At 42.5% G+C, this 12,300-nt stretch overlaps 1 protein-coding gene across 1 annotated transcript in view; it reads right to left on the bottom strand.

Moving 5' to 3' along the window:
• Nucleotides 1–5,646: 5,646 nt before the first annotated feature.
• The window catches only part of SLC13A5 (solute carrier family 13 (sodium-dependent citrate transporter), member 5), a 9,775-nt gene continuing 3,121 nt past the window's right edge, over nt 5,647–12,300 (bottom strand). The window contains 8 exon segments of the mRNA XM_009069875.1: nt 5,647–5,781; nt 6,539–6,676; nt 7,677–7,838; nt 9,080–9,198; nt 9,483–9,604; nt 10,374–10,586; nt 11,073–11,195; nt 11,490–11,504. Coding sequence (XP_009068123.1) covers nt 5,653–5,781; nt 6,539–6,676; nt 7,677–7,838; nt 9,080–9,198; nt 9,483–9,604; nt 10,374–10,586; nt 11,073–11,195; nt 11,490–11,504 — 1,021 coding nt within the window. The 3' untranslated portion in view covers nt 5,647–5,652.

Here is a 12,300-nt window from a genome sequence, read left to right on the forward strand (position 1 = left end):
ACTTTTGTGGCTAATAGGTTCTCTCACACAGACTAACACTGCAGTCACTTTTGTAAAGACAAGAGCTGAAAAGGTCTCCAGTAATGGAAATAGGGTTAGTGAGGTTCCTTGCTGTTGGCCAGCCAGACTAAATACAGTCACCCACAACCTCACCCACTCAGGATGAAAATGGCTTTGACTCTTGGTCACTACAAAGGTGATTTGGCAAGGCTAATAGGTTCTCTCACACAGACTAACACTGCAGTCACTTTTGTAAAGACAAGAGCTGAAAAGGTCTCCAGTAATGGAAATAGGGTTAGTGAGGTTCCTTGCTGTTGGCCAGCCAGACTAAATACAGTCACCCACAACCTCACCCACTCAGGATGAAAATGGCTTTGACTCTTGGTCACTACAAAGGTGATTTGGCAAGAACATAAACCTTCTTCACACACAGCTGAAGTTACTCCCCAAAATGAGCCCACAGGGGTGACTTTCACTGTGTATTCTCCATGTCCTAGGGTGACATACCGAGGTTTGCTCTGTATTGATGTGACTTACATCTGCAGAGAGATAGGAATGAACAGTCAAAAGTGAGCCCTAAAACGAGGCATGATAATAGTTTTGTGTGTGTGGAGGATGTTCCCAGGAAAGTTTATATTGTTTTTATTCCACTTGTTATTCAAAGAGGAGCTAGTGTCCTATGTTCTGCTCCCCCCTGTCCCTCCATCCCCATTCCCTTTATCAGGGGAAATTCTCTTTTTCCCAATTGAAGAATAACTAAGCTTAATGTTATGCACAAAAAAATCCTGTTTCCAATTTCTGACTGCGTAGCAAAATACTGAAGAAAAATAGAAACTTCCTCCAGAAATAATCATTCTTTAATTGAAAGATTTTGTTAACTTTGTTTCTGATGGAAATTTGATCTTCAACTGACTTTCTGAAGTATTTGCTAACCCAACCCAAGTTATTGTTCACAAAGAATAGCTCACAAAGAAAACTACAACAAACTAGATTTAGTATCTGGAATGTTCGGTTCTTTCAGCAAAATGGTTTGTCTATAAAAAATGCTTTATGAACACTGCAGTGAGGCTCACACTCTGTTCTGAAACAGCTTATGAAAACTAACTGAAGTGTCTCGTGCCAAGTAAGACTGGCAAGTAATTTCACGTGGGTAAATAAAGCACTGAGGTAAATGGGGAAGGATAACACCTTTTCTCTGACAGAAGAAACAGACTCTTTCCTATGACCAGAGTCTACAGTCCACATTTATACCATAATGAATGGGGAACTATTGACATAGTACTCCAGAAAAACCTAAATGGGAAAAAAATAGTTTCAGAATAGACATATCTATTTTTAGACCTACCAAAGGTTGTGTTCAGCAGTCCCTGATCACCTCTGGGCAGCACAGGACACCTGAGCCAACTCTGTGCTCCAGTGGCCAGGGCTGTGCTTGCCCCAGGATTTCTCTGCCAAGCAGAACTTGTCTGCAGGGCATGGTAGAGGCCTCAGTGCCACAGACTCTTCACACAGAGGCCAGCAAAGGTACACAAAGGGGAACATCTGATCGGATGTAGAAGAGCTGCCCCTGGGGTGGTTCTTCTGGACAGAGGGGAACCAGCACACGGCCTTCAAAGCATGCAGAGCAATGCTGAGCCCAGCAAGCATCCAGCAGCAGGGGCTGAGCTCATGTGTAAGGCACACAAGTGTTGGAGACCTCACAGTGACACAACCAGACCGGGTCCTGTCCAAAGTCACACATTTATTCACCCACGCAGAGAATGTTGTGAAAACTCTGTCACTTGATCCAAGTGCTCAGAATTCATCACTGCCCACTTCTTTCTATATTTAGCACAGACATTTTGGGGGGAAAAAGATGTGAAGTATGTAAAACTGTATGCAATATGTATTACTAAAAAGGAAGAGGTGCTGTGTGAAGGAATCACTAATGGATTCCGGCTGGGACTGATTCAGTAATCTGTTATTTTTCTGGGCTGATTTCCACTAACTGTCCAATTCCAACACTTTGTCAGCAAATGTTGATTTTAGCTACAACCAGGTTATCGCTCTTTTGAGTAGTAACACACCTGAGCTGGAAAACAAAGGCTGAGTAAACCAAAGGCTGAGTTCAAGTGAGATCAGTACTCTGCTGGAATGAACCCCCCCACTGCTCTGAATTCAGGGGATGACACCAACCAACCTGAATCCTTTTTTGTTTTGGGGATTTCTAGATGATATAGTGAATGCTGAAAGGTTTTACTTCTCCATTCCACATATCTAGACATTCCACACATGGGAAGGAAATACCTTTGTCCTCCGTTTGTATGTTTTTCTGTAATTTGGTCATTCCTGAACTCATTCACACAAGTGTAACTATTCCCAACCACTAGTACCTTGTGATAACACAGGTAGATGGCTGAGCAGGAACCCCTGTGACAGCAGCACAGGTCACGACTCTGCAGGTTTGGGACATTCAGCATTAGCAACTTGGTATTCTGAGAGAAGAAAGAAAAGCCAAGGATCTATAGAGAGTGAACAGAAAATAGGAAAGCATTAATTTAGCTCCTCAGAGCTGGCCAGCTGCCACACCCACTGACCACGAGGAATCACACTGCCACAGACAGTAAAAGGGGAACTGTTTGCTCTCTCAAGGGGCTGAGTAACTCCTCCTGACAAAGCCCAGACTGGGGATCCTCTTGCCTGACCAGTGTCAGGCAGGGCTGGAAGGGGTTCTAACCTAGCTCCAGTCACAATTGTTCTTGAATTGCACATTTTAAGTAACACTCAGGGGACTGGAACAGGACAGCACGCATGCTTGATGCTGAAGATAAGGCTATTTGTGCCTGTTATACTGGAGAGTTTCTACAAGATTAATTCTTAAAAACTAGTTGTGTTTCTTAGATTCTTATAATCTTTCACTCTGAAATCACTGAGACAACTTGTAGGGTATGCCACCTGATTTGATCCCACCTGAGCATCTTCAGAGATGCAAACTTGAGTTATCACTTAGCAGATGAAAGAGGAAGAACCACTGATATTCAGGTCCAAATCTCTGCTTTGCATTGATTCACTACAGCACATACCCTTCTGGATCTTACTGGAGCCACACCATTCTACAGTGGAAGATAATACAGAAACAAGTGGTCCACTGTATTACAAAGGAAACAATCCACACCAGAGAGGAGACAATTCTAGTAAGTTTTTATTTGCCAGGCTCTAGTTCTGCAACCCTCCCATTTGAATTAAATACAAATCAATAAAGATGTCATAAAAGTGTCTCAAAAAGAAACCTTTGATATTAACAGTACAGAGAGGTGACACCTTGAATACATCACAATCACACTAAACCCAATACTCTTTATTACCCTGCACGTACACTTCCCCTGGCCCAGCACTCCTGACAGCACATCACCCTGTATGGCTGTTCATGAAAACAGCATTTGCTTCCTGCTTGCCCAGCAACAGAGGGAAACTCTTCCCTAGCTGAGATGAGAGCAACTTCTCCCCATCATGAAGCTTTCAGAACATTTGTTTTGCAAATGGGGCAGGGAAGTGTCTGTCCTACAGCTTTTAGCTGGTACCAGTTTCAGAGGAGCTTTGGTCTGCATGAGCTGAGACAGCCAAGCTCAGTGTCACCCACCCATGCAAGCTCCACTGTATCCTGCTTGAAACAGAGCAGAGCAAGCACTACAGAGTACCTAGCAGCAGTAACATGTCCTCACACTGTGGAGTCCATCAGAAGGCAGAAAAAGCCCCTTTCTCAAATGTGTTTAGATACCTACAGATGCAAATCAGCATTAAAGTGGCAACTGGCAAAGCACAGAAAGTGCTCAGCTGTTCCTGGTTTCCCTTTCTTCAAACAAACACTGCAATAAGTTTCAGGTGGTGACAAATACCTGTGACCAAGCCACTTCTTGGCAGCAGAACTGGCCTCTTCCTGAGACAGACTCTACAAGTGGAATTGTGTTTATCCACATGCTCCACCGTTCCCTGGAAGAGGTATGAGGCTGCACACCACATACACCAGAGCTAGATAGACAGGAACCCACTGGAGGCACCTGGGAACAACAGTCAGCAGAGTTTATGGTGCTCAGCACCTTGAAAGAGCACAGAAGATAAAGGCATGAAAGTCAATACTTGAAGCAGGTTTCTGCTCAGAAAAGCACTTGGTCATTTTGTGGACAAATACTTTCCTCACTTTTAGATAAAAACATGAATATTTTTCCAGTTCCATAAAGAACATTCACATTAATAACAAAACTATTAAATATCCTACACACACTACTATGCTATGTCAGACAGAATTCTATGGTTCTATAACTTGTACCTTTATCATGAGGTGGGAAATTATGTCCTCACAACACCTTTGTGAGGTAGATAGGCTCCATGACATCTTCTCCAGAAGGGAAAACAAGCAAAAAGAGGTGAACTGACTTACATGGGGATGCACAGCAAGTCTGGGAGCAGAACTCGGGTCACGCCTACAGATCTCTCCACTGTAAGACACTACCTTACATCGCACTCATCTCCAGGGCTGAACAAAAAAGCATTCATGTACCACTGACAAAATACACCCAGCCCAACACCAATCATTGAGTAAACTACTTCTGTTCCAGAAATGGCATAAAGAGGAGCTACGAAACACTTTTCTTGCAAGACATGAAATCCGCACAGGACAACTCCAACTGCTGTTAGCTAGCACAAGCCCTAATATCTGGGCCCCTAAATTTTCACCAGGACATCAGTTAGAATCTTTCTCATGTCTTGACTTCCCTCTCAAATTCCAGAGTTAATTAATAAGGCACATCAATTAATAAGGCACATCAGGGGCTAATCCAAGAACTTTTGCAATAGGTATGAAGTCCTGTAGGCCAATGGTCATTTCCAGGCTGAAACTCAAAAAAAAATGGTTAGAACATGAAACCACATTTATGGCTGAGAGAGGGAAGAGCTCACAGCCCTGATAGTGTCACAGTGCAAGATACTGGGAGCCAGCCTCATGCATCATTGCCTGAGATATCACCTGAATCATGACCAGCATGGAATCATGTTATCTCAACCCTCCGTAAAGGTGCGTAAATGCAGTGAGATTTGGGAGTGAAGGCAATAGAAAGTGTGCTGCATGTTGGCTTGGAAGGATCCCACCACATGGCTGAGGCCCAACTAGAACATAACACAGCATAACAATGTACACCTTCTTCACTAGACAAGTGACAACAGGGACTTCTCTGTACAGTTGCTGACTTGTGGATATAAGAAATAGTTAAAGAATTCTCAGCTCCTGCCTGAGTGCAGTGTTCAACGGTAGATTTACAAGTGCATACCAGTGATATAATAGTTCAAATCATTTGATACAACAGCCTCCCCTCTCTCTATTGAAAATTCGATAAATTCTAATTCTTGACCTTGATCAGATGTACAAGGGATCACTTGATCATACATGTGATCCAGACACATGATCCTTAGGCTTGTGTAATTAAACGACACTTTTCGCTCCAGGTCGACTGGAATAAATTTGAGTTGGTTCACGCCTGAACTGATTGATGTGTGACTGCCAGAAGGCAGCAAACATCCCATACTGGATCTGAAGTGATGGACTCTATACAGGACTTCGGGCAACAGGGAGTAATATTAGGGGTCCTTTCCTTGTTTAACATACGAACTCTTCACTGCTCACTGATGCGTTGTACTGTTTGCCCAGGTTGGGAATGTGTCCAGGTCAAACATAGGTCTTCCCCATGTGTTGATGGCCAGTGTGACACAGAGGACTCCAATGATGTTCATCACTATTCCAGATCTAACCTATGAGAGCAAAAGTCCAAACCAACAATAACCAAACAGCAGCACAGCGAGTCCAAACCAGCAACACCTGAACACCAGCACAGCAAATTGCAGCAAGGCCTATTTGTACATAGACAAAAAAGATGATAAAACAAATTACAGAAATGGCCATTGTACCCACTGCCTTACACTCTGGCTTAGGTGAAACGCATGGTGCAGAGCCTTGTATACAACCAGACTAGGAGCTTTAAGGCATGTACAACAAGTTGTTCTTATTAGTCAGGGAACAGCTTCTGCCCTCCTTGAGATTCCAGTTAGAAAACCAATAACATCTGGTTGTTCCTCCCAGGACCTGCCCTGTGTTGTCAGGCAGGCAATCAGAGGACCAGAGCCAAGAGCTACTGATTGCTACCTTCTGCTTCCAGCTCCAATGGAGACAAGGCCACAGACACTTGCCAAAGCCCCAGAACCCTGCAGAGCACTGCCTGCACTTTAACCTTTCAGGTTTCAGAGACTTGTGACTTGTCAGCTTTTCATTTCAGTTGGGCTGGGCGCTATTTCTCCCACAGCCTGTCAGAAAAGTAGTCTTAATACAGAGATGCAAATCTTTATCACAGTATTAACTGCAGAAGAGAGGGGCACAGGGTGGCAGTGACAACCCACAAGAGCTTCCTGGGACTTTGGAAATACTCAGCAAAGCAAATGAAACTCTCACTGTATTTCAGGATAAAGGCAATAGAGAGTTTTGGGTAAGAGACCAGGGAGTTATCACACTTACCATATCCAAAACACGGATGTGTCCGTAGGAAAACACGATTGCGTTTGGTGGTGTTGCAACAGGGAGCATGAAGGCAAAGGAAGCACTGAGAGTACCAGGCAGCATAACATACAAAGGGTGGATCTTGACAGATGCAGCCTGCAATGAAATGGAGAGAATATCGCACTGAAGGTGTTCCAAAGGAAAAGCATAAAGGATCAATTGATCCTAGACCACTGAGACACACAGACTTGTTTTGTTTCCTGGTATTACATCACCAGTGTAATTTATAAACATTTTATTCTGAAATTCACATGTGCTTAAAGATAACTTTTCTGTCGTTCCCTGTCCCACAATACTTAAAACCAAGGCTTGATTCTTTCTTGTTGTTTGTTTTGCTCTATGGTATAATTTGGAGTTCTGGTCAAATATATCCAACAATCTTTTCTTTGACCTCAGACCACCCTTTGCCAGGGAACACAGGGATGGGATTATAATTACTAGGTACATGGAGTGACACTCTTAGACTTTACATAAACTCTGTGGAACTCAGAACTTAAGTGCCAATTTAAGTCACTAATAGCTTAGTACTTTGATTGGGATAATTTTACTTTGATGAAATGGTCCAGAATAAAGCACTTGTACTTTCCAAATTAAAGAACAACATAACCTGTTTTTGCCTTTATGCCACAACTTTGATTCTGCTCAGAAAAGGCAGCAAAACTTGCCAGGTTTTCCTCTGTAAGTTTTAAAATTGTTCTGGTTTCATATGGGAAATGACACATTTCTAATAATCAGGCCTACCACTTTGTGTATTCCAGTATGAAACTGTGAAATGAATCAGTCACAGGTATGCACAGAAAGTGCTGGAATTTGGTTTGGGTTTGTGTGTGTGCCTTTCCAGCTTTAAGTTGATGGGTCAAGTGCAAAATGATGAGAAGTAACTGATGTTTGCTGATCTGTATTGGAAAAGTGACTCTCAATACACTTTCTTCAGGCCAAGGCACACACCTTACAGAGGGCTTGACTCAGATTCCTTTTCAGTGAGGAAACAATGGGGTGACATCCAAGACAACAAATATGATATTGCTCTGTGGCCTGAGACTGTCAGTTTAACTGATCTCACAGCTGAGAGGGTAACGGGACGAAGTCATCTTACCATGGATGAAAAGACAGGCAGGAAGAGAGTGGCCGTGGCGACGTTGCTGGTGCACTCAGTGAAGACAGCTATGATAAGCGAGAGCACTGTCGCAATGGCCCATGGTGGGATAGATCCCAGTGGAGTCATCTGATGACCCAGCCAGGCTGAGAGCCCAGAGTTCTGACAAGGGAGAAGAAGTGGGTTTCAGTGAGGTTTAGAACCCCTGACTCATGAGCAGGGAAGTCATGTCATGTGCAATATTCCTACCAAAGAATGATAAATGAGTCCTGAGTTATATAAACACCGTCCAGGAAAGTACAATGACCTGTCACAAACATGAAAGAAATTTCTTGTCAACTAGACATAATCCTGAGTCCCACTTTTCTGATTCTTCTGGAAACCAAATACTTGCTCACGCTTTGGTTACAACATTATGGGGGTTTTGCTAAACAGAAACAATTATTTCTGAGACAATTGCAAATACTTAATGAATCATCCAGAAACTTCCTGGCATGTTTTCCTAAGGCTTCTGAAGATTATGGTTCTGTATGGATGCTCCGTAGTAGGACCACAGGGAATAACTGACTTATACAGGTTACAAAACCTCTGACTCCATGGCTTCTAATGCTCTGGAGCTTTAATAATTTACATGTGATGTATGTAGATGAATGTAAGGCCCTAGAGCTTGAATTTGCCACATGGTTTAAACCTACTTAGTCACAAAACTTAGACATGAACATGAGTTTCTCCAAAGCATGGCACTGCTGATAGCTTGCTTTGATTTAGATGCATCTTAGCAGTCCTGAAGGAAACAATGTGGTTCACCTCAAGACTCTTTCCTGTTTTGGGAATTCAGCTACCTTTTCTGTGAATTTATGAAAAGAGGATCCGACCTTGGGCTTACAGAATGCAGCATATGTCCTGGCAATAGCCACTGACAAGAAGTTCAATAAACCCTACTGTACAAAATTTTGGGAGGTACCTACCACAATGATTTTCTTTCTGACCACTTCAGTAGCAGTTTTGGTTTAAGTTTGCACATATATAACCTTTAAACAAACCTCAAATGGTTCTGAAAATTTTACAAGTATACTTCTATTTTTCTAGCCAGGGCTGAGATTGGGATGATTACAGAAATAAGAAAGGATGCTGTTCTGGACTGTCCAGCCAGTGAAGATCCCAAACTCTCAGCAGCCTCCAAGACGTAAGATAAATTGAAGAAACTTGGTCAGAGCACAAAAATTCCTGAAAAAAAGTCACAAACATTTACCTCTCCTCATTTTTTGCTAATTTAGATCTGACTCCAGATCTGAACATCTCTACTGGGTTTGGCTTTGGGTGCATGCCCAGTAATACAGGACTAGATAACAAACCAGGGAAGTTCGTCTTTGAGTCAGTGAAAAACAGATGTCAGGACATACTGCGCTTGCATCAGCCAAAGCAAAACCTCCTCCCAGCAGCAGCACAATGCTCCAGGGCATCTTCCTCTGAACCACATTCCAGTCTAGCAGCGGGGCTGATAAAAATGGCTTTTTTATATCTGAAGTAAAAAATGAAAAGTAGAACATGTTTTAGGAGAGTGAAGACACTTTGTCTCCTGTTCTATAAGATACCAGGGAAAGACCCAATGGGCAGATGCACATTGCTAAGAAACCTGAACAGGGTGAGAGCAACACACAGGAGCAGGGAACATGCCCCAGCTCTGCCCAGCAAGTGAGGAAGGTGAGCTGCTCTAAAGAACTGCATGCAAATCCAGTGTATGTTTCTGCTGCATTAGCTGAGCTGGTTAGTTGTTTCACAATGTTTTCACAATGTTTTAAATACCTTCTTCAGTCTGTTCAGGGTCAGACATGCTTGAATTCCAGGCTATGAATTTGGGCTTATGAGCAGGAAGGATAAACAATAGCAGGGCAATAAACACAGCTGGAGCAGAATCAGTGATATACCTAATGAAGAAGAGAGAATATAGCTTAGAAAAGTGACATCTTTCTCCTAGAAGAGAGCTGCCTTCTAGAGTTCCAGGGACTGGCCTTTGCCATTCTGCTTGGGGCTTGTATTTGAACAAAATGAGTCATTAGCTCATGTCTGAGGTCTCTCAAATCTGCCATAACATAAAAACAGTAGTAAAAGAAGTGAGCTTTGATACACATTAATAACCAGAGTTCCAGATGACAACAACTCCTGGAGCAGGGCTCCTTCTCTGTGCTGAAGCTAAGATTCACCACTTGGATCTTAAAGACAGACCTGTAAAGAAATGGCCTCAATGATAGTCCCAAAGTGCATTTTATGTTCTTAACATGCCATGGCCACTATGCAAAGAAGCCATTTAAAGCACAAAATCAATTTTGCAGTGAGTTCTAAGGTACTGGCTAGAGGTGATATTGCCAAATATTCAAATACCACGACTGATAGGAGCTCATACAAACAAAATACCAAGGTGTAGGTCAGTGTGACCGAGACCAGCACTACAGAATTTTATCTGTTTTTAGGAGGTTCAGCTTGCTCCATGTCCCAGTCTTCACCCTTCACTGCAGTACAGACTGTCAAACCATAGATCAGCTGATGTCATGCACAAGCTATTGGGTCAAAGCCATCAAACATGTGGATTCAGGTAAGGCTGGAATGGATGACCCCTCACTCAAAATGGAATGTAAGAGCAAGGGAATCTGATTTGCAACAAAGAGGCTAAAGGATGAAGAACCCCTAACAACTTACTTTTCTCCTTCTGGGAAGAGTCTGGTGGCCCAACCTTTTACAAAGCCTGGGTGTCTGGAAAACCACAAGAGCACCAGCAATACAAACATGAGGAGGACATTGAATTCAGCATAAGATATAGGGCCTAGCTTCTTCATTTCTGCCTTCAGCACATTGTAAGCAGCTTTTTCTTTGGCAGTTCTCTCTGTTCCACAGCCCCAGCTTTTTTTAAAGCTTTAAGAAAAAGGAAGAAGAAAATACTGTAAGTATTAGCATACTAGAGGGATTTAACATGCTTGCCTCTCTGAAGCTATCACTGTTGGGGACAGGCAGAGACTACAGCAAAGGCCAGAAACAAAGAAATTACAACAGTGTCAAAGTATTTCATGGGGAAGTGCCAGTTCTCAGAGAAGAATGAGGTCTATGAATGGCTGTCAGTGTCTGTCCAACTTGGGGCAACCTGGGGCAAAAAGCTCAGGTTTGAATCAAGAGTAGCAAGAGCCATACCAGCTTTCCCTGGGCTGGTGTGAGATTGAAAAATAAAAAGGCAATTCTGTCTGAACATTAAGAATGTATAAAGCTTTTGCCTTAGTATATCTCTCATGGACACAAAAGGTTTCCTGGCTTATCAGTGCATGTGTTTTACCAAGATTTCTCAGTAAGGTGATCTGCACAAGCTTACTGAGGCATTTACACAATATCATGTAGCTGAACACTCACTTGAGTCCCATGAAGGAGCACTGTAACCAAAGCCAAGCTAGCACCAACATCAGAATCATGTTTGGAAATGCAAATCCAAACCAGGAAGCAAAATTCACAACATCATTATTGTTGGGGTACAACCTGAAAAGAAAAGTGCTTTCTGTATGAATGTCAAAACATTTAGTAATCTACTCTCCCTTTCTTATGTGCTAGTGACAATTAGACATGTAAATCTGGGACAACTCACACAAGCAATCACAGGCAACATCCACAGCCAAACTGAAGTCAGAGGGGTAGGAAGCCTGACTTCAGAGCAGAACTTAAACAATCCTCAGTTTTCCCTGTGTTTTACTTTAATGCATGAAAGAGCTCATGTGGATATTTCAGGTCAAAAGATCTCCTGTACATTCTAGGTGCCTTTCACTTCCAACATGCCTGTTCATCTATCCCAAGACAGGATGTTCTTTCTCCCTACCAATTCATTCTAATAAGAGAGCAAGAAATATCTTTACTAAAATTAACACCTACACTTCTGCTCACTTCAACAGAAGACAAAGTTACTAGTTGGCTTGAAAGAATGAATGCAGGGTTTTAAGAACAGTAATTTCTGCTCTTCCCTGTGTCCACCAATAATGACTGAAAGAAAAAATAGCAATAGCAAACTTCCAGCTGAGTGTTAAAAACAACAGAGAATGTAGCAACTGAGGCTGAAGGACTCCCACCAGGAGGAAGCAATATTGAGGGACTGGTGTGCTGTCTGCAAAATTTCCACTACAGACTAGGTTCCATGTAAATCAATTCCCAAACTTGCGTCAGCAATGAGAATACAACATAACTGTACAGTTTCCACAGCCACAGCATGGAGAGCGATGTTACAGGAGAGGCTAAGCTACTTTTAGTTCCCTTCAGTGTGCTTATGAGTAATCTACATTCTTCTGATGCTCTTCACTGCAGTTCCTCTTCTGATGTACTGCATTTCAGATGAAAAAGAGGATGCAGAAAAACCAATATCTCATAATCAATCAGCAAGTATTTCCAGTTTTCTCAGAAGACCTATAATGCCATCACACAGTTACCTTTCAAGAAGTGCTGAAGCCAGAAAATGAGGTTCAGCACTTCATGCACATTTCTCACTCTCAGTTCCTCAACTGGTTATTGCTTAAACTTCACAACTGAAATTGTCACCTAAGACCAGCTAGTTGGTTACAGAAACAGTATGATAGAGTAACTAAAAGAAGCAGCAGGA

Source organism: Acanthisitta chloris, unplaced genomic scaffold (genome assembly GCF_000695815.1).
Source record: "Acanthisitta chloris isolate BGI_N310 unplaced genomic scaffold, ASM69581v1 scaffold41342, whole genome shotgun sequence".
Taxonomy (NCBI): Eukaryota; Metazoa; Chordata; class Aves; order Passeriformes; family Acanthisittidae; genus Acanthisitta; species Acanthisitta chloris.